Source organism: Phalacrocorax aristotelis, chromosome 9 (assembly GCF_949628215.1).
Source record: "Phalacrocorax aristotelis chromosome 9, bGulAri2.1, whole genome shotgun sequence".
NCBI lineage: Eukaryota > Metazoa > Chordata > Aves > Suliformes > Phalacrocoracidae > Phalacrocorax > Phalacrocorax aristotelis.
In genome coordinates, this window is record NC_134284.1 from 7,752,869 (window position 1) to 7,776,086 (window position 23,218).

General features: G+C 35.7%; 1 protein-coding gene across 1 annotated transcript in view; it reads left to right on the forward strand.

Annotated features, from left to right (window-relative positions):
• Positions 1–21,855, forward strand: part of SCFD1 (sec1 family domain containing 1) — a 52,892-nt gene extending 31,037 nt beyond the window's left edge. The window contains exons 16-25 of the mRNA XM_075103272.1: positions 2,097–2,167; positions 3,090–3,169; positions 3,744–3,806; positions 4,825–4,900; positions 7,087–7,140; positions 11,604–11,656; positions 14,373–14,406; positions 15,669–15,734; positions 19,514–19,582; positions 20,540–21,855. Of these exons, the coding sequence (XP_074959373.1) occupies positions 2,097–2,167; positions 3,090–3,169; positions 3,744–3,806; positions 4,825–4,900; positions 7,087–7,140; positions 11,604–11,656; positions 14,373–14,406; positions 15,669–15,734; positions 19,514–19,582; positions 20,540–20,563 (590 nt within the window). The 3' untranslated portion in view covers positions 20,564–21,855. The remainder of the gene's footprint in view (positions 1–2,096; positions 2,168–3,089; positions 3,170–3,743; positions 3,807–4,824; positions 4,901–7,086; positions 7,141–11,603; positions 11,657–14,372; positions 14,407–15,668; positions 15,735–19,513; positions 19,583–20,539) is intronic.
• Positions 21,856–23,218: the final 1,363 nt, after the last annotated feature.

A 23,218-nucleotide genomic window follows, 5' to 3' on the forward strand; every position in this document is an offset into this window, starting at 1 on the left:
TCCAATACTTATTAGTATAGCATGGAGTTGTGTTGTCTGAACAATAATGATTCTTTAGAATCCTACTGCATGTTTTGTAACACACGCATACCTCACAACAGAATGAAAAAGGGCATTTCATAGAATTTGGTTAGGTCGAGGGGTTGTAACGTAGTTAGCTCTTGCTTGTGTGAGGAAAAAGATGGATGGAAGAACATGTAGAGAAGGGAAGCAAGACGTAAATTGGCCAGTTCACTGAGAGACTCGCCTGAAGTTTTGCATGCTTTGACCCAGCTGTGGCGTGCCTGTTTTCATCATCTAAGGGCAGTGCATCCCAACTTCTGTTTCATATATGGTTCATACATAACAAAGCTTTACACACTGGCTGATACTTAGATTCTCTATTAGCAGGAGTCACTAGGGGTCTTTCTGTAAAAGGCTGAAACCAGAATGGGTTCTCAGCTTTTCATAATATCATAATATCAACTCTCACTTCAACCCCTCACAACCTCAGGTATGTCACAACCCTCTGACCGATTTCAGTATGATCTCATACCAGTCAGCAGGAACAAAATAACCTGCAGAGCAGGATTGTAAAACTTGAGTTACAACCACTGCCCTGTCTGCATATTGGCAAGTATATTGGCAAACCTCAAGCATTTAGAGACCATGGGTTCTTGCTCTCTTCCCAGCATGCTCTTTAAGAAAATGTTTTGTTACTGCATGCTTATGTGTCGTGTAGCTTGTCCTGTGAGCACAGACCTTCCAGGGGTTTTGCAGACATGGTAAATAGGCCCAGCGAGGGAAATGGCATAGAGCACCAGTAGATTCCAGTTGAAACTGAAACTTAGTGATGAGCCAAGTACTGAAACAAGCTATAAACTGCCAAGCTAGAAACTAAGTTTCCAAGTCAGTTACAGAAACTAAAGTCAGTGACACTGTATATTTAGAATGTTTAAGTACTTTTTTTACTGAGGTGTACACCAAATGGGTATCTACCTTGACAGCTGGTTTTTGGTTCAGATAATACAAAGTTTCTTCAGTTCTTGATCTTCTGGCTTACTGGTATTTGGTAAAGGTTAATAAAACTTATTTCCCAGAAGAAAATTGTACCAACTCGTAAATGTTCATTATGACAGTGCTTACTCTTAACTAAACTAAATATATACTCACGTATGAACAAAAGTTGCAAATTAGGTTAGATGATCCCCTGCTGACATGATCCACATTCCATACGGGGGGGAGGGGGGGCGGGGGCCGGGACAAAAAACCAGAAAACATTCTCTTTTTCTTACCCAAAAGTACAAGTAAGTGCATTTGGTATCAAGCTTTTTTAATGAAGTGTTGGATTACAAATTTGAAATGTTTGTTCTGAGAAGGTGTACTTCTGAAATCTTCCTTTGAAACTGCGGTCTTTACTAATAGTGATTGTTTTCTAGAAAAAAGTAGATGGTGTTCAAAATCTGATTATAGTAGGTTGTAGTCTAAGTAACAGATGGCCACATCATCGTTTTCATCTGGCAGAGATTAATTTTGATTGCCATTGATAATGCTACCCAAGAATTTGTAGCAGTATTCTTCTCCAGCAAGTGGTGTGACAAAAGGTGATTTAGGAGGTGAAACCCCTCCTGAAGACAAGTTGCAAGTATGGCATATTTCCCCGATCAAAGATTCACATAAGTGCTTTTGCAGCCCTCAAGTGTTTCAGTACAGCCAGCCACAGAGCTGCATAAACAAATCATAGAGCTAAAAAAATAATGTGCTGTGACTTTGACTTTATGTTCTTTCTCTGATCTCCTATTTCGTGGATCTACTCCCTGCTAATACTTGCAATCCCCACATAAAATAAGACATAATGCTACTGCATAACTTATTTAGTATGTTATATGAGGAATAATATTCCCTACAAGGAAAAGGGAAGCCTGTCTGACTCAACTTTTAATAAAATTGCTAAATGCCTTTCTACCATTTTATACACTGAACAAGACCATGGTTATAGATAACAATTATTGTCATAACTAAAGGTCTGAATGTACAGATATATTATTACTGAACGGCAATTAACATAGCGGCATAGTTACAATTTTAGGGTTTTTAATTTTTCTTTTTCACTGCAGCGGGAACTCCAGAAGATAAAATGCGGTTATTTCTTATCTATTACATAAGCTCAGCTCAGGCACCTTCAGAGGTACGTGTATTCTTTACAGCTTCCGACACCAAATTGTACCACACAGGATTTTTCTGTATCTTCTCAGTACTAAATAAGTATTTCTACTTCTCTCTGAAGCAAAGTATGAAATGCCCAGGAAATGTTAAAACTTACAATAAATTTTGTAGTATTATCAGGGAATCTGCTCACAAAGCTTTAGCTACTATTTCAAAGGATATGAGTGACTAATAAGAAGGAAAGTTTTGTTTTGAAATATATAATTCAGAGTTACTGCATGACACTTCTTGGCATACTTCCTATTATTCTGCTCCACTGCTCAATAGCAGTAGATAAAACAAAATGTTAATATGACTCTTTTCACTCTGTCCTTGTATATTCAAAAATAGACAGGTCAGTTGACCAGAAGATGAATAAAGAAGAAATGCTTCTTGTGCCAGTATCTGAATAATCCAGGAAACAATTTCCTAGTATTTCTTTTGACCTTACAATGATTATTTCAAGAAAGATTTTTATTATACTGTAGAAATATTATGTGGTAAAAAAAATATGTTGGGTTAGGCAAAGAGATAGTATCCTTATAAATATATATTAACTCCTCTTCATTTCTATTTTTTGCTGTTGTGGTATTCTACAGAAACCAGTATTCAGTCAGGTTTTTTGAAGATGCTGATATAAAAACTGTTCCCATATCTGAGAATGCACAGGATTTAATTCCATAAATACTGTCAAGTTTAATGAGAGATGCTCACAGCAAATTGCATTTTAAGTTACATTTTCATACTTGGTAGGAGATAGGATTAAGACCCATAAGTACTTCTTAACTTTGGTCAATGCTATAACTTTACACTGCTTATTTAATGTTTAGATAAGGATATCTTGTCTTTCCACATAAAGAGAGTTAAGAGTGCTTTCAACCTTTTGCAATTCTCCATAATTTCAGATCGATTTGGAGCAGTATAAAAAAGCATTGACGGATGCAGGTTGTAATCTAGCTCCTTTGAGCTACATAAAACAATGGAAGTAAGTAATTTCTTTTTTCTCCTACATGAGGCTATAACTAGGTAATTTTACAGAACTCACCATTGTCATCAAAGAATTGTGTTACTTCTCATAGATCATAAATTATCCTCAAAAATTCATTCTGGTGTAATTTTTTGCTGTCATTGTTATGATAACACACGCAAATCTTATTTTAAAACTAAACTCCAGTCATGCCAGAGCATTACTGAACATGACAGATAGTAGTATACTTAATGACCCAAGACCAAAACAACTTACTGAATTAAATTAGAAGTTGCACTAGTACAGACTCCAGGTTTTTTTGGTTCATACCAAAGGGCCGTGCTGCCTATCTGTTATTCTAGTTTTACATGGTATCAAAATAAAGTCTTTGTCTTTTAAGTATAAAACCTAATTCCTTTCAGTTCCTTAACTATTGTAATTACAGACAGGAGAGATGCATGTAAGAAATAGTTACTTTCTGAAAGAGTTTGAGAAGCAGAAGTTGTTTTCACTTTCAGATGACCAGAGTGGAACATTCTACAGCAGTATGTGCCACGTGATAAGCATTTGATTTCTCTCCCTGCTTTCACAGGGCTTTCACTAAGATGGCTTCTGCTCCAACCAGCTATGGAAACACTACACCTAAACCTTTGGGGTATGCTTTTGATTAAGTTTCTTAAGCCTTTGTGTTCTTTTAGCTTATTTTAGTAGTACTGAAAGTGTGATTATTGCCGTACAAGGCCCAGAATAAAACATTTCCCTATTTGTAAAAAGTGTTAAGTTACAGACAATTACAATCACTCATCTCCTCTTAACAGTGCATAGGATTTACACACAGGAAAATAAAGGGATCTGTGACCTAATCCACAAAGTAACTTAATACAGTGATATCTACACCCACACGTTAAATGTACAGGCCTTCATAGAAGAAGAATTCAGCACCAAGAAATGGATATGACAGCCATCATTTTAAGCCTTATTTGGTCAACGGCAGAAGATAAGAACATCCCTGTGTATTCAAAACTGATTCTGTCCAGGGCTTGGAGACCATCAGGGATGCAAGAACACTACTTTTTCATTAGGATGTCCTGGGCTGGGTATCTGTCTGCTTGTTGAAAGGTGTAGTTATTTATTTCAAGACATGAAATGAACAGATAATGATTGTGCTAAGGGTACATCTGTCCCATACATAGTACAGGATATGGAACTTGGGTCTTTCCATGCTTGAGAGGATTTGAATCCCTTTACTTTCAGGAATGCACTGCCATAAGGAAAATGTGTCACAGTATGGTTAGAGAGAGTTCCAGTGCTGTCTCACTTGGAAAATTACTGTTTGATTGGCTGGAGACACTGAGCATCTCTGTTAACTCTGGTAATTAGGACAGCTGCTTGAAAGGAGCACTCAAATCCTTGCACAGTTGTAAAATAAACTGTTCAATGGATTAAAGACTAGAACTCAAGACTTCTGTTGATAGGTGAGGATCTGACTGCTAGATTATAGGTGTATTCCCATACACTTGGTTGCCGTGTGGTTTGAAGAATATATTTCATGACAAGTTGAATGCCTTGGTACTTAAGTCCCATCGACTTTAATAGGAATTGGATGTCAGCATAAAGCTTAAGACTGCATATTAAAAGAAGGTCTTACTCATCATCTTTATTTTGTTTTGCAGTCTGTTTTCACGTGTTATGAATACAGGATCACAGTTTGTGATGGAAGGAGTGAAGAACTTGGTACTGAAGCAACAAGTAAGTTTAAAAACTAATGAAGTCTACCATGTGAGGACTGTGAACATTTAGAAAAAGAACTTTCAGTACCTCTCTCTTAGTCAAATTAGTTGGACAGTAAGAAGAAACCATCAGCCTCTGCTGGTGGGTATATCTATGACATTGTAGCTTCCAGTTGTAGACAAGTAACAAATAATGTTCAAATTTTCTTTGAATACTTCCATTTGTAAGGAATTAGACTCCAATATGTGCGATTAAGGCTGATTTCACCATTATAAGAAGAGCAGCTGTGGAATACTTGAAATAGACTAGACCTTCATAAACACAAAAACCCCTTTGTGTCTTTACATAGAACAGCATGTGCTAAATGCATTTATTCCAGAGCGATTGCAAGGCTGAAGGTGTTCATTCTCTGTTTGGTTACAATTCAAGTATTCCCTGTTTTCCCACATCAGTATAGTATGTACAGCAACCACAATCTTGAAAATCAAAGTGTGTTTATAATGACTTGGCCACCTTCTAATATGTACTTAACTTTAGAAAATATTTCTGAGCATAACTTGCATGAAAATTCCAGTGTACACCCTGCAAAAGAAAACAAAACAATAAAAAAAAGGCACTGGTTGTGTAACTCGTTGTAGCTGAAATTTTGAATTGTGCTTCCCAGAAACCTGTTTCCCTGTAGAGGACGCATTGTTTTCCTCAATACACATTTTCAGCAGATGATAATAAATATTTACAGTTAAAAATCTTAATTTTGTAATACTTTGACATGAAAATTTCTAAGAAAAATATCGTTTGTCGTATTATCATTATTAGTGGAAGAACCAGAATTGAATTTAGAAATACAGCATATCAGAACTAAATAAAATGAAATCTCATCTTTAATTAAATGTGCATCTTTTTGACATAGTTAACCTAATCATTACCATTGCTCAGTCATCCTGTTATATGCATAATTTATGCATGAAAAGTATCAGTTATCAAATAAAAGTTTTTAAAAATTGTTTCTCTGGCTTTTTTAGAGTAGTCAATGAAGTGAATTCTGTGGGAATTCCACTGTAACTAGATACAAATTGCATCGCACAGTTACAAGTCAGTGCTGTGCATTGAAATATAGTTGAGGAAACTTTTAAATATGGAGCTTGCCTGTGTGTTATATTCTAGAGAGATCTTCAGATAAACCATTACTTGTAAAAATAGATAATAATTATATTTTAAATGAGACTTCCTGTTTTTCTTGTGTTAAACATTTTGTCATTTCTTTTAACATGTGTGGCTTTAACAAGTTAGTCTTATCCTTGACAAAATGGCTTGCTTTGTTCTGGGTTCTGAGTGAGTAAGAAGCCACAATGTCAAAGTTTTCAGGATTTTTTTTCTGGCTTTTAATTCCTTCTCCAGGTGTTTTGGGGTAACCAAGTAAAATGCTGTTCTTCCTCATGTTTTTAAGCCTGATGTAGATCTGTGGTATTTCTATTAAAGTTAACTTTTTATTTCTCATTTGGTCATTTGGGGATGTACGTTGATTTTTTGCTAAGTGTTTTTCAGTGTTATTTGTAGATCGTCCTTTGGAATGTGCTTTTTTGATATATTCTGTCAACAAGACACATTTCTAAATCTTTTGTTATGTAAACTGTCCCTCAGTTTATTACAACTAAAGTGGTTTGACTGTTTAATACTTCAGATCTTTTCTCCAAGCTAATATTTCCCATCTTAAATCAGGAAAAGTCATCTTGAATCTCACCCTAGTTTATTCCTTTCCAGTTCATCTAAACATTTGTTGCCAGGATTGCATTTTTTACCTATTTCTTTGACAACATTAGTTCTTTTTTAGCATCACACCTTTAATTCTCATTTTCAGCTTTCAAATTCTTTCCCTAAACTGCAAAGTATTTTTTAATAAGAGTTCATACATCATCAGATGTCTGCATATATCAGTAATACCTAAATACAACCCTGTTCCTATCTTCACACTTTTTTGCACTTTCTGTTCATCCTCTAGCTAGATGCTCCCCAGATGTTTGCATTTTCTCTACAGAAAGGCAATTTAGGTGATGATAAAAATGCTCAACCTTTACAAAATAGAAAAACTGTTTAAAGTAGTATTTCAAATGCTCTTTAAGCTATTTCATAAATAATAGTGTGCCCTGTGAATAATCCTTAGTAAGCATTTCAGCATCCCATTAGTTTCCCATTATGTTTTACAGAATCTACCAGTCACACGTATATTGGACAACCTTATGGAGATGAAGTCAAACCCTGTGAGTATAACTGCCTTCACATGGAAAAAGGTGGAACAAATGAAATCTTGAGGCCATGATATGTAATATGCTGTGGCTATTTTTTTTCATGATAATGGAGTTAAATCTAATCATGCTGTGTCTCAAGAGTATAATCATTTTCATAACTACTTCATAAGATTTTTTTTGTGTAAAAATAGTTTCTATGCAACGACAATTTATTATGTCTTATTGGAACTAGTGGTTTTGAGGTCTTTTCCTGTTCTGAGCTTCTATTACTGTAGTGCTATACTGAGTTTCTGTTGCCCCTAAATTTCTAGAAGTTAAACTGTGGGCTGGAATTTTCTTGCATCAAGGTGATTTTTTTTAAAAGAGTGCAATTTCAGAAGTAAAGTAGTTATAGAGAGGTTTGTTAGAGAAAATTTCGTTTCTGACACCTTTGAAGCTTTGCTATTTATAGGAAAACATTTCAGTACTCGTGCAGTCTTTCAGTTTGCAAGCAGAGCTGGTTTTGTGTCAGAAAAGTCCTCTTTTCCCCTTGTTTCTGTGAAAATTTACTCAGACTTACATAAGTTACAAACTTTTCAAACACTTAAATCTTAGCTAGTCAAGATACTTGCTAGAATTTACAGCTAAAAAGAGCCCTAAGTCATTTTTACACATAGTGTATAGTCAAAGCAGTCTTTTTTCTTACTATGTATTTTGTTTCTTCAGAACTCTTGCATACAACCATCCTGCACACAAATTTGTTCTGAAAAATCACCTGTTAAAAGTCATTTAGAAAGCTTTAATATGTTTGCCACATCGTATCAGTCTTCCTGTTTTAATGACATCAGCGTCAGGCAGATAAAATTGTAATATCTCACACTGGTTAGTGGATTTAAAACATTCTTCTTAGTCCACTTTCACCTTCAGGTATTACCTATATGTAAAGGGAGATAAATAGTGGTAAAATATGGAAATGATCAACATGCAAGTAATCCTGTCTTTTCTTAAACTGTACTTCATAGATAATACATGACACAATTGTTAGCAGAAAATTTGCTTTCTCCTAACAAAGAAAATGACACTGTTTTCAGTGGCAGTGGGTTGTTATCCCACTTTGCAAGTTTGCAAGACTTCGAACGATGTACAGGGCTAATTTTATCTAGTCAACCAGTAGAGGTCACTCAGAACACAATACAGAAAGCTGAGATTAAAAACGTCATATAACTTACAAGTAGGTGAAAAATGAAATAATTTTTTTTCTTTTTAAATAAACACTACTTTCCTCAAGCTACAAGTTTAGGGATTGATTTGGAAAAGTTTACAAGTCATATGGAGTTTTTTTGCTGACAATATTGTCACATTTTACTTAGTAGAAAACTATGATAGTTTGGAGAAAACATTGATCTTCTCACTTGAAAAAGCAGAGATTGAGCCAGTCTGTCAGACAGAGGCTTTGTGTTTCACTGCTGTGTCAGAGACTGGAATTCATGGCCCAAAACAGGGAGTCCTGCTTTTCAAGTCATAGGAGACCAGGCAAACCCTAAAGGATGATCCTCCTAACCCGCAGGAAAATGGACAGCAACTTTTTGAGTAAGTTTCAGCTAAGAGGAGCAAGCCGGAGAGTCATTGTGGAATATGTTTAGTCTTGCTGTACCATCAACAGAAGTGAAATTGTATCTGGAAAAGGGAAATGTGTAGAAATACACCACTGTGGCCTCTGTTCATCTTCTGATGACTGAGGCTCTTTTCTGTTCCCCAGAATAGAAGACTGTTTCACTGCAAGAAAAATACAAAGGGAGGGGGAAAAAGAGCGTAAGATTTTATTTTTTTAACCACACAGAAAAAAATCTCCTTCATAGTTCATTGAATCTTACTAACCACAGTGATCAGTGTATGAAATGTACATACAGACAAAAGTTGTAATGCAGGATTAGAACAGATTATTGAGAAGTCAAACAACTATTAAAATTATTTATATTATTTTCTAAATATGAAATGCAACAACAAAGTACATATACGAAATGTACAACTTGTACCACCAACGTTCGCAAATACTGTCAGTTGAAATTTTAAACCTATTCAGAATGATACGCTGTGCAAAACTCTGTAGGGTTGTCTGTGAATCACTTTGTGTGTTACTTGGCCCTGCTGCTTCTTTTGTCTTGCAAAAAGGCTACCAGGAAGGACAAAGGAGTCTAAACCTGTGTTTTCCAAGTTTTTCAGAAGCAGGAACAGATAGAACAGTTCTTATGGGCAATAATACCACCCTGTAATTTTTTAGATTTGTCTAGATTGTTTAACTATAGTTACACTTCTTCTTGATGAAGTTGTTTTTCTTTAATAGTAACAGTTATTGGTCAAAGCAGGTTTTTAAGCAGTTGCTTTTGGGATTATGTTTTCATAAAGGAATGTTTTGTTCGTAAGTCTAATAACAGAGTTGCTTTGGTTTGGTATTGCTAGAGATTGATTAAAACCTTAAATATTCCTAACACACACACACACAAAATATCACATTGTCATGTCTATACAAATTTTAGCCCATAGGTATGGAATTGACCACCACTTACTGTAGAATTGTGGAGGTTCTTCCACAAAATGGCTTGATTCTCGAGTAAGGACAGTCTTTGATAAGTAAACCTTTAATATCATCCCTTTCAGTAAATGTGGTATCTTTCAGGCTTAGGATATACTGTGTGATTATCTTTCATGCATTACAAGAAAAAATTCTAAAAATAGATTTCCTTAGTCCAAACAGTCATGTTAGCTTCTGCAGAAAAACAAACACAGACTGAAAGTCAAGGATATTTCCATCTTTTCCCATTTTAATTTGAAAACTTGAAAATTAAATTTATTATGTCAAAAGTACAGATTTTATTCTTGAATTGCTTGGGGAGGTCACAAATTCATTTGTGTGTAAGGAAACTGCTATTCTGTTGTTTTTGTTGGCTGTTTCTTAAAGCAAATAAAATCTAGTAGGGTTTCTTTCCCTGCACCCTCGGAACTGATTTCAGCAGGAATGGTGTATTTAAACAACAACAACAAAAAGCTAGCTTAACGCATTTCTATTGCTTTACCACTTTTCATGTGTCTACTTACAGAAGCCCACAGTGAAAATACACAGCAGTAATACATTCAGGAGGAAATGTTTGTAATACTGTTTTTAAAACTCTGATTTTAGTTCTGGCATTTATCTGTAATTCATTCTACCAAGCAGGGAAGCCGCAGCTCTTTATCTGAGCTAAAGGCTTCTCAAATACCTCTCAGTTTCAGTCTACCAATATCTATCCATTCCCAGCTCTTTCATTACTTCAAAGTCTCTACACCACCTTTATGTATGAGGCTGCCAAAATCAAAAATGCTGGCAGACTTTACAAATGCGGTTGAAATTCCTGGTGGAGCGTATAAAAGCATTTTACAGAGGTTCAATGTGAAATTAGATCTAAATTAAATTTTTGAAAAAGCCAAACTTGAGGATAAGAGACTTATTTTATGTAATTACATAAAAGTCCTTAATATCAAATAGATTTATTTTCTGTGTGTGTAACCACCACATGTATACTAAATATTTTGTAGTATTAGAGATAGTTATGCTTTGTGAGCTCTAATAAATTCCCCAGATAATCTGTCTACTACTCAAGAAGAATTATTTCTGCTCTACAGAATCATCTAAACACAGAGATCTTGCATGTAAGCACCCAGATGAAATCAGCCGTAGTCCTGCATGCAGTTTATCCACAAACTGAACTTCACAGTACCTGGTTGAAATGTAGTATAGAAACAGAAGAAAGCCAAGCAGTTGTCAGAAGGAGTTACTGAGAAGTTTTGTTTTTCACCCGTAAAAATTGACAAAAATTCTGCTTTTTGCCAACAAAAATATTGAAAGTGCCTCAGTGTTCTGTGTGAAGGAAAAAACATTTTTGTATAGTTTAGCCAGTCAGACTTCAAGTTCTTGTGGAACTCATTTATAGAGCTTAATTTTGGTTTAATAGTAGTCATAAATCATGAAATGAAAAGGGTAGCAGATTTTCATCTATCTGTTATTTAGCCTTCATTACCATAGAAATGTTTTGTTTTAGAAAATTAAATCAGTAGCAAATCTCTGTAACTTGGAAAATTTTAGCATTTGTAACTAACCATGTGATGTTCCTCTAACGCTGGTGACACCTTAATTTTTGACTCTGCATACTGCCTTTCTTTTGGGATTTATTATGCAACCAGTGTGATTTTTGGAAAGTGTGTAATAGTGAATTTTAGATGAACCAGGAGAACAAAGCTCGGTAGCGCCCTTCATAGCGCTCTCACAGTTGTTTATTCTGTACTGGTTCAGTTATGTACAAATACTATAAATATTAGTGGACACCACAATCAATTTTGAACAATGTGACTGCTAAATAGGAAATTACATTGGTTTGAATGATGTTTAATGTAATAGATACAAGCAGAAATTCGTAAGCTGAAATTCCAATCTTTTGAGATAAAAACGTACTTTTTAATAGGAGACGGATGACTACCGGTATTTTGACCCCAAGATGCTACGAGGCAGTGACAGGTGAGTCCTCTAGGAGTTTTGCTTGTACCCTGTGAAAAAGCTAATGTAAGAAATCGGGTTTTATTTTACATGCTGACTACAAGTAATTAATTTTAATCATTAATTCCAAGTCATAACAGTTGGTGTTGAAGGAATTCACAACAGGTAGTTGGATCAACTGGACAAATTTTTATAACACTGAAAAAAAAAATATCTTTTGTTCCAGTGACTGAACATGCCACTAATACTTATATCTGTTCCGTCACAGGAATGTGTACTAGGATTTAGCAATAATAAATGTTAGAATTCTTTAAATGTTAGAATTCTTTATAGTTGTACTGCTTGGTTTCTTTGAAATTTTGTGCTTTTTCTCTGTTAAGTTAAAAAGTCATCAGATACTGCAACAAAATTTCTTTTTTGTTTTTAAACAGCTAAAATTTTAATTTGAATGCAACCCTTCTTTAGTAATTTGTTAATAACTTTGCAAAAAAGAATCATTAAAAATTGACTGCATTTGCTCATGTATAGGCAGGTGTACATTTTATATTCATGTGCATGTGAAGGGAGAGTTGGATGTAGTTTATTTTGCCAGTAAAAGAGAGGAGGGGAAATTATGCTAGAGGTTTATAAATTTATATCTTTTGCTTTATATTTTTGACCAATAACTGTGGCTGATAAATTCACCTCTAATATCGCAGACAGAGAAGATACTTAATTTGAACATACCTTCTAAAAATAATTGTCACCGAATCTGTGAGAAAACAATTGGCTCATTTAAGTGCAGGGTTTTATTACAGCATGAATATGGATAAAGTAGGTCCAGACTTGGTTTTAGTTATTTGCGTTAAAATCTGCCCCTGCTTCCTCTATTCTTGAAATTTGGAAAGTATATTCCTGACAGCAGAAGTAGTAATAGGAAACAAATTTCAGATTAAATATATGTTTTATTGGAAAGTATTATTACAGACTATATAATTTCAAAGATAAGTAAATTTTGAAAGCACCAGAAAAGACAATTGCCGGTATTTTATGTTTCACTTTAATTGCAACTTTCATTGTTTTGTTATGCTTTTGTAGCATTTTTGGAAGATTTTATGCAAAAGTGCAAAGATTTGTTTGATTAAAGTCAAAGGGTTTTTCTCACGTAAATGTGCGTTTTTACCCACTGTATGTAGTTCTTAGGTTGCTTTAAGCAGTGTGAAGATATGCATTTACAGAAGTTGATAAGCGTGCCATTGTATATAGCTGTGATAATCGTCACAGGGAAGAACTTTTAATTTCTGGTTTGGGGTTTGTTTGGGTTTTGTACATAAACTCAAGTTATATTCCTCAAATCATATTTGAGCATGACAGCAAAACTCTAGTATAGCCATACAGGGGTTTGTCTAATCCTATGTATTTATGTAGAAGAAAAAAAAACATAGGTTAGCTGGCTTGACAGAATATTACTAGCTTAAAATAACTATATCAGATAGCATAATTAATGGAATTATATTAAAAAGTTACTAATTTTTTTTCTAACCCAGTTCTGTTTTAAGAAATATTGGCATTTCTACTTGCTATTTTTAAAATCGTGTAGGAACTGCATTACTGTAATTCAGTCTTAGCAAAACAGTATCTTTATATCCTGTGTAAAGCCTACGTCAAGTATAAACAGGCCTTGCCCTCTGAAAGGTTGACACAAAATGTATATGGATTTGTTATATCCTATTCAAATGACAAGAGAATTGGGGTAACGGTCCTACTTACAGGCAGTCAGTAGTTTTTATGACAGATCAAAACAACATCTTAGAGGTAGCCATTCCCTCTTAAAACCTATTTTTATGATATACTGGAATCTGTGTTGAGTCGATCGTTGGTCACTCAGAGAAAACTTCTTGAAATAAGGGAAAAGGTGAGTTGAAAAGAATAATGCAGTGCTTTTAGTCTGTGTTAGAGCATAAGATGCAGACTGGTGTTGCAGGTCAGTATGGGGCAGGACGGTAGTGGTAGCATGTGCGCAAAGGGCAGGAGGCCAGACTGACCCTTCAGAGCTTTCTCTTTGCTTCTTCCCTTCCTCCTGAAGGTGCAAGGTGATGCAGAAAAGGGGGTTTCTCCCCTCTCGCTGCCTCCCCGTGGCTGGGACTGTATATTCAAATGGAGAGGAAGAGTCTGTACCACCCAAACTGTAACTTACCTCTTCCTCCTTAAATCATTTTAATCCTAATGTTGTTGCTGTGACACCTGGCAGCAGAACACATACCTGCTGCCTGTAGTAGTTTCTGGGATTTTGAAGCACCAGTAACTATATATGCAGGCCTTGCTAACTGCCTTGCTTGCCTAGTTAAGGTTCCAGCAGGCAGGATTACTGTAATTGTCATGAACTGTGCTAATGCTGATGAAATTTTTTACTCACTGTATTTGCTCCTAGTAGCAGCACTACAGTTAGAGCTTTTAAGCTGTAAAAGAAGTGTTGTCATAAAGCTTATGATTCAGACAGCAACCTTAAAACTGATGAAGTAAAACTGCTATTTACTCATGCATTCAGTCCTGTAGAATGAACGATTTTCCATAACAACTCATTTAAATAAAATACTTGGCGAATGAGTGCAGAAAGGCAACTATTGTTCTAGTTCTATCTTTATATAATATTATATAGTGTTCCATAAATATGATGCATACATGATACTTATTTGGCATGTTTATATTAAGGTCTAACAAAATTGAAGTTGTAGTTGATTTGTGTTTCTTTTTATAGCTCAGTTCCAAGAAATAAAAATCCATTCCAGGAGGTAAGTCACATAGAAATTATTTTTCAATGTTCATGTGTTAAAAATCTTGAAGCACCAGTCATTTCTGATGATCATGATTAAGAAAACGAGAGGTCTTGTTTGCAAAAACCACTTAAACTAATTATATCTAGTATTAATTATAATTAGCTGTTTCTCTGAAAAAGTCTTTTCATCTTCAAAGCACTATGTAAGCATTAACTAATACTGGAGAAAAAAATGTAGAAAATTCTTCTGGAGGTAATTACAGGGATTTATTAATATCATAATTGGGTACTCGGCAATTTTAAACCCCCATTTTTATACCAGATCTTTAGAATGCTCTCTAGATTTAATCCCTTGTCTGGCCTTAAACAGCAGCGTTGGCCACCAATTTAAGTGACAGTATTTTAAACAGTCACTGCACTTAAAGACAAGGAGCAAAACAACAAATGATGTCATTTTATACAAATGCCAGTAACTTTCAGTATTTTTCAACATAAATATTTGCAAATACTAAAAGTCTTACTTATCTGATCTTACTACCAAGTTTCATAAGCAAAATCTTTGCCTTGGCAATAAACAAATGTCTCAGATTTCTCTTGAAATGTCCTAATTATCCTCCTCAACAAAAAAAATACCATGTGGTGTCATATACGTGCTTAGCAGATGATCATAGCAAAAATGTCAGTAGTAACATAAAGTCTGTATAAAATTCATACAGTCTAGTCAAACAATTTTGGATAGTGAATGTTAACAAAAATGATCTAAGTATTAAGTCTCCTTTTTCTATTCGTTAATTGTTCTCTTTTAAACATAGCCCAGAACATACTGATGACCTTTACCTGTAATATTATAGATTATTACCAGTAGGAAGTGGGAGGGGGAAAAATAATGAAAAAGTGTTTTCCTTTATAAGAGAAGTATTTTATTTGTGTCCCAAATTACTTCTTCAGCATCCATGGAAATATTTTAACTGTTCCCAGGGACACTGGAGCCATCTCTGCACAAAAAAGTAACATGTTGAAACAGCATATGTTTCAAATATTTCTTAGTAGAAGATAGTGACACGTTAAAAGCTCACAGCTTCTTATTCTGCATCCTACTAAAACTCTTCTATTATCTTCTTTCAGGTAGGAAGCTAGTGGTTCTGTATCCAGTTCTTATTAGACTGCAGTGTGATTAGGATGATTTTTGCTGTAGGTTTAATGATTTGATATATATTTTACTATTGAATTGTTAAGAATTTGAATGCATACTCTGACTGTGCGTTTATTGCCTTTTAGGCAATAGTGTTTGTGGTTGGAGGAGGCAACTATATTGAATATCAAAATCTTATTGACTACATAAAGGTATGTGCACTTCTGTCAGTTATAGTCTATAACTTACTGATAGAAACCAGTTTTAGCAGGTTTTCTGAAACATTGAGTATTGAGAAGATTAAGTCTATGAAATTAGACTTATCCTTATCATAATACAGAGTCTAGGGAAAAAGTACATAAGAAACCAGTAGAAAATGTGGATTATTAATTCAGACCAACAAGGAGTTACTGTTTATGGTATTTTTGCTCATGTTGCACTTTTGAATTGAGTAAACAAACTGCACTCTGCTTTATTTTGTCTTCGTACACACTAACATGGTTGAAAACTGTCAGCAGATGTAGCTAACTGTCTTCTGTACTGATACATCAAATGCTGTCAGTTTGGCTGTTCATATTATTTTAGAGTCCTGTTACTAGTTTTCATTTGCTGTTGTTAAATAAAGCAGCTATAGCGTATCATAGCCTCGAAAGTGAGGAACTGCTCAGAATTCTCTAGTTTTCATCAGTCTCACAAAAGAGATACCTCAGTGCTTTTTTTGTATGCAACTTAGCAACATGAAGTCAGTTCAGAGCAAGGCCTACAGCTAGCAGTATGTTGTTTTACAACCTTACTTGAGCATAATGTCTGTTGTTTCAGAAGCCAGCATAGTACAAATACTATGCTGTCTGTCAAAGCAAAGATCAGATTGGCATCAATATCTAAGCAGTTATTATTTACCCACATTTAGTGAAAACTTCTAATGAGTTAATAGAAGCTCATTCTTGTTATGCTGCATCATTTGCTTCTGTGTAGAAATCATAAGAGGTGTCATGTGCACAAAGAAGAAAATATGTTACAAACTATGTAATGCTGGTAAAACAGATTTAGTTTTTCTATTTCCAGCTGTCCAGCCTAGCAGCAAACTCATGCATACCAAAAATTGGGATGGAGAAAAGTAACTACATCATTACAGTTCTTGGGAGCAGGGGTGGGATTCAAGCGCTTTCCAGAAATAAAAAAAAAATTACATAAGGAACCTTGATAACATTTTTGAAGTAGGTAATAAATTATTTAAGAGCAGCAACGTACCATTCTTCCTTCCTGAGCTTAACCTCATTCATGGTATGATTATCCTGTCCTGTGGTAGACTGGATGGAGGCTTTTGACACAAAAGAATAAATATGGAGCATTAGTAACTGAAAAACACTTCTACAAAACAAGCACCTGAGAATTTTATGTCCAGGTAAATATTGAAGAACGTTAAGTCAGAACATGTGAGCTGAGTTGTTTTCCCCCTCTAACAGGCAGACATTTTAGAACAGAGCTGGTCTGGATAGGGAAAAGGAGAGGAAGAGGAATGTAGTTAAGAAATTATTTAGGCTCAGCTTAGCACTTATCACTATTCTTGATAACTAATTATAGCGTTCAGTGGGGCATCTGCCTGTAGCAGAGCACATTGACAAACTTTTGGCTTGCTCCTTAGTTTACCCGAAGCCACTTTAGCTGCTAGATCAATTCCAAAGATGCATGGGTATTTGTGGTGTATATTTGTTACTTCCTATTAAAATAAGCCCCCGAATCCTATAGAGGCTACTGTGCTTCTCCGATATGTAGCTGCATACTGACAGAGCTGAGCTTTGCTGTGTATACATATATGTATATAGGTGCATATACAGAGCATTTGTACGATGACAAGTTAAACACTCAGCCCTTCCAAGTGGCAGGAAGCTGGAGTTTCGGAGGAGTAAGAGGTCAAACAGGAGGTCATCTGGTAGACAGCTGGAGCGGACAGAGGAAACTGAAACCTACAGAAATGATAATGTTAGATCTTATTGGAGAGCCAGAAGTGGACATGGTTTTTCTTCTGGAACACATGGACAGAGTTTTCTCCATCAGTTGTCACAACTGAACGGTGCTGTATGTTTCTCCAACCAGACTGCGCACTTGAACAGTGGAAGATGACCTCCCAAGAGGGAAGACTCCCTCACCTTTACTCCACTTAGCTGTTTGCTCTTCAAAAAAAAAGAAAGGTTAATGAACACCTTAATTCTGCCTGCCACCCCCCAGAGACTTGTCTGGCTCTCCTAGGTGACTCTTACAGGCTTACCCAATAAAATTTGCTTTTCCATGTGGTACGCTTCCAGCATCTGTTCTTTCAACAGATGTAGCTTATTAATTATTCTGATATTCAGTCAGTCTTCCTCCAGAATAAAAAGAGAAAAATCAACAGCTCTGTTCTTGAAAGCAGATACTACAAAGATTTTATTCACTGCTTTATTTTTCTAAGCACTATCTGTTTTGCCAGTTTGCCTCTGAAAGCACAGAGAAAGTATTTTAAAACTTTCTAAAACAGGAAGCAATGTTCATTCAGCTTTGACATTCTGGGGTGTTTGTAGGAGAATTAAGAGGAACCCTCAAATCCAGTTATTTGCAGTTCTGTGCTATAACAGACTAATTCACATCACGAAAAAGCAAATAGTTACAATGTCAGTAAGGCAGATTGTGCCTTAAAATAAATATATTGGCCAAGTTAAATTCAGCATGCTGAAAGTGTGTCATCAAAATCGCAAGCCATAGGGAGCCTCCGACAGGAGGCTAGTGCACTGTTTTGTAGAAAAGTATTTAGCATGTCCTTTAATTTCCTTTTGTAGATGGTTAGGAAGGTACTGCTTAATAATCTGTTCCAATCCACCTGTGAAAGACGTTATCATTTATAAGAAGAAATTTAAATCCAGCATAGTTTTCCGGTCATTAAAAAGTACTGGACTTGGAAGAGTACTGAGGTTATTTTTTTTTTTTCGGTTGTTAATTATTGGAGCCAAGTTGAAACTGCTTATTTGGAAATCTAGCTCTTTATCTGAATGGACTAAGTAATTAACTTTAAATAAAAGCATACACATTTTAAAAGTTACACTTCTAGAAGAACATATATGACAGACTGGAAGTGTACATTAATGTCTTTTAGAGCTGCCCAGAAGGCAACAGTCCCATTTCACAATTACTTGTATAATTTTTTTTATTTTGTACTAGGCAGAAACAAATGCTGTTCAGTCATACTGCTAGAATTGGAATCTGTCAAAATCCCAGTTTAGAGCAAAGCCAGGCCTGTTAGGTTTTACTTAACTAATACAGGAAAATGCAAGGTAATTATCAGTGAACCAGATTTCTCAAGCCTATGCTTGAACTTTGAGGAAGCATGGGATTATTAGCCCAACTCTGAAATAAAAGCGATCTGAAACTATGTATTGAACTAATTCTCACTTCCAAAATGCCAATATAGCACTTTGGTAGCCTTACTGCCAGGCGAATACTGTTAAACTGAAAACTTGGTTTATTATGCATCAGACTGAAATCAACAGAATATTTTGTTTCAGAATCCCTTTACAAAAAAAATGCTGGCTTTAGCGTCGTCATCATATGGGAATGATTTACAGATGGAACTTTTCAGGCTCTAACACAACAGAAACAGTAAATAAGGTGTTACTGTTTTTAGCACAGTGCCCAGTTATTTTACAGGGTAGGGTTTGCTCAAGTGAGGTGGTTAGTTTCCCCACAGCTTCGTAGATACATCAGAGAACTTAATGTTCTAGTAAGTTTAAATGTGTAAAATGCCCCAGTGTTTCCAGTTACTTTCTGCCTCTGGTCTCCCATTTTCCACCTTGGTCTAATTACACGTTTTTTTGCTCTCTGGTAGAACAACTATCCTTTTTCCAGCCAAATGTGTAGGACTTCAACATCATCAAGACTTTTTTTTTTTTAATACAATTAGTTAAAACCACTTCTGCTACTCTGTTAAATACTAGATTTCTTCCCGTCTTCTTTTTTTTAGGGTAAACAAGGCAAACATGTCTTGTATGGCTGCAGTGAACTTTTTAATGCTACACAGTTTATAAAACAGGTAGGTACCTTTAGGTACCTCTGTAATATTTATTACTTCTATAACTGTGTGTTGACTTAATTACCTTGACATCTCTCCATGGATTTTTACAAAAAACCAAACTGATTTATGAAAGATTAATGCATGTTCTTGTTATCTATTGTCAATTCATTGAAACGGGTGTTTGGAGTCATTACTTTTCATTAACTTTTGAGAGTCTGTATTGTCAATGTGACATCACAGGGAATGCAGGTGAACAAGTTCATAATACTTGTCTTAACATAAATCCTATTGAAAAAACCTCAGTTCTCGATACTTTCACAAACAGTAGATAGTCTTTCCAGGCTATCCTAGCAACTTCGACAAGTTAAAACACTGCTGTTCAGCTGTGATCTTTTAAACCTTTGTCCTAAATATTGCTATTTATAATACTGGCCTAAGTGGGAGCTAGGTGTTGTCCATACCTATACTAAAATCAATCTTTCAGTGCTCTTAAAAATATTATCATCACCATTACTTCTCTGTGCCTCATTCCAATACAAATGCAAAATAAAAATTATTCACGGTGGTCAGTAAATAACAGGCCTTCAGTAGCTGTCACCACCTATGCTTTTACTTCCTACTAAAATGAGAATAAATTGTTACTCAAAACTACATTTTAAAGAACTAAATTAATTTTATTGCACTTGAAGGAGATAAAGGGTACTTAGCTTCAAACTCTTCAGTCAGCTTAATTAACTTTTTTTGTCGACTTGAGCGCGCAGGCTGCACCTCTCCCTCTGAGATTTATTCAAATTTTAAGATTTGAACCTCAGATCTTCTCCATTGAGAGTATGCATTAAATACTCTATGACCAGCATCATTTTGGTGTAAGAGACAAATTTCATAGACAGAAATATATACTGTATGAACTGGATATTAGTTTGACTGAAAGAATAAGATTAGCAACCTAATGGTTTTCTGTCTCTTCATGTTTAGCTGTCCCAGCTTGGCCAGAAATAAGACTGAAGCACCGTTACCTGGATGGCAGTGTGACAACAGAGAATTGTTACAACATTCAGATATCTTCATATCTACAATTTTGTCATTATGTTAAAACTTAAACCCGTTTCATTAATATGGTGTATATTAACATTTCAGAAATAAACCTTAAAACCTGCTATATTTTTGGTGGGGGTCAGTTTCACATTACTGTATTCTAAATGCAGTATTAGCTATGGTATATGACAGAGCTGGCTGAAAAGCATAGCATTTTCAAGTCCTTACATATAGTTTCTGTTACAGTAAAAAAAGCAATAGCTTGAAGAAAAGGCCGAGTCTGTCTTTAGGAGATGTGTTATTGAAAGCCAGACTATCCTTATTTAACAAAATTGAAAAGGACAAAACTGTCTTTTAGGACCACAGACAAATACTCTTACTGCAAGAGAACTACTACTTCTAGTTTTTACCCTTTTATTTTACCAAAGTCATTATACATGTACTTAGATTTGTGGAGTCTTTGCTTGATGGTCCAAAGATGTACTTGAAGCTACCTTCACTACAAGTTTCTGATACAGTAATTTAGCTTTTCTCTTAAGGTTAAGAGAAAATTGCTTGCCTACATAGTCGCAGTTTCAAACTGTAAAACTGTAAAATCTTTAATAATCTTCTTCTGCACTTTTTATTGTAACTGCTTTGAATGTTATGTCTGGGAAGAAACAAAGTCATACTCACAGAACAGCTCTTAACTGTTTTATAGTCACATACTTAAAATACAGTTTTTAACAACTGCATTAGGTGGGGGTGGTTTAGTACTTTAAAGGATCTCATGGCATAATTAAGTTTGCCAGTAATGATAGCTCTGGAGAGCCCGTACAGGAATTGAGAGGAGGTAACAAAATTTCTTCATAGATTTATGTGTCTGCCTCTAGAAATGTCCCCTCTGAAAACACCACTACTCCTAGTGAAGCAATAACATGTCTTCAAAAATCAGGCCTAACGTACTCAAAAAGTGAAAAGAAAACACTTGTGCATTTACTAACAAACTGTGAGATCATAAGAATTACTGGCTTACTGTAAATTTTTCAGCAACGTTTTTTTCCCCGAGCTAGATTTTTTCAGCACATCTATACAAGAAATGCAATTGGTCTTTTCCTTAGAAGTATGACAATAAAAATTATGCATAATCTAGACCATGTATCGAAGAGTAATAATGTTATTTGATTATCTCAGCTGAGTGTTGTAAGCTACTCCACATTACTACTATAAAATTCTAACTTTGCCAAGTCAATAAATATATTTATTGTGGTGTTAAATTATAGTTGTTGTACATGAGCACCCTCCCATACTTCAGTCAGCAAGGACTCACTGTGTCAAATGCAGTTTTGTTATTCTAGTTCCCTATATATACTATATTTGTTAGTAAAAACAAGGTCAAAGTGCGTTTGGAAAAGAAAGTGACATTTAAGGTGTTTATTGCTTCCTGTGGGAGTTCATTCCAGGAGCTTGAAATAATCCATCCCCAAGAAAACTGTGCTTCCTCTCCAAAGAGGTTTAACCTTGCAGCTGACAGTAGACTCCTGAAAAATCTGCTGACTTCTTGTCCAGATCTTGTGGCAGCCTGTGATATGATGGACCCTGCCTAGTTAAAACAGAAGCACTCCTAAAACACAGCTTACAAAATTTGCTGTTTCAGTAAACTATGTGAGGAGAGCAGAAATTGCTTTGATGGCTATGTTCAAAAACTTAATTGGCAGTCTTTATACTGCCTCTGGAGACAGGTTTCATTTGTGCCCTGCTTTATAGCTGGATTGTCAGATCTGTTGTGAGCGTGCACTGGTCAAGTCAGGTTTTGTTTGTTTAAAAAAAAAAATAATAATAAATACAATTTTAGTAGTTGAACCATTCTTCTCTTTTCCCTGCAAACTCATTTTCTGCTTTTGTTGTATTAGTAGTCCTAAAGCTGTCTGTTACCGTGAAAATCTCAGATTTACCACGCTGTCTCCATAACAGTGTACTCGTGCTGCTTCCCTTCTGACACAACTGAGTTACGGCCTGCTGCTGGTTTTTGTTACGTGGCCCTTTCCCCTGACTACCTCTTGTGGAATTAGGAACGTAGAAGGTTGTACAAGAAGGCTCTCCACGGTTTACCTAGAGGCAACCAATGTTAAAAGTAAGCTGGCGCTTTGGCAAGCTTATTCCATTTATAATCTGTCACTATGCCCTTCACATCCTCAAAGGGCCCGCAAAGGCCTGCGCTTAAAGGGGGGGTTATGCCTGGCTCAGCAAGGCTTTTAAGTGAAATAGTACCAGCAGCATTCACGTTGCTAATCAACAGTTTAGGTGGCTGCATGCAGGACCAGGGAGTTTTGGACCTTTCCTAGCCTCCACTTCGTTAATAAGCCTCAGGCAGGGCTGACTGGCCCGATGGCACTGGACAGCCTGACGGACAGCCAGGACTGGCAGGCAGTGCTGGCCTCCAGCACTCCAGCTCCAGCTTCTGTCTCAGGATCTACCTTCCCAGCTAGGTAAGAAAAAGCAGCACAAGGCTGAGTTTCAAGTGCTGTCCTTGTTCTCAGGAAGAAAACAAGGAGTCTGGTCTTCAGCTGTGGAAAATTGGCACGTCTGTCTGTCAGGAAGTACAGACAACTCTTACAAATGTTTGCAAATACTCGTCAC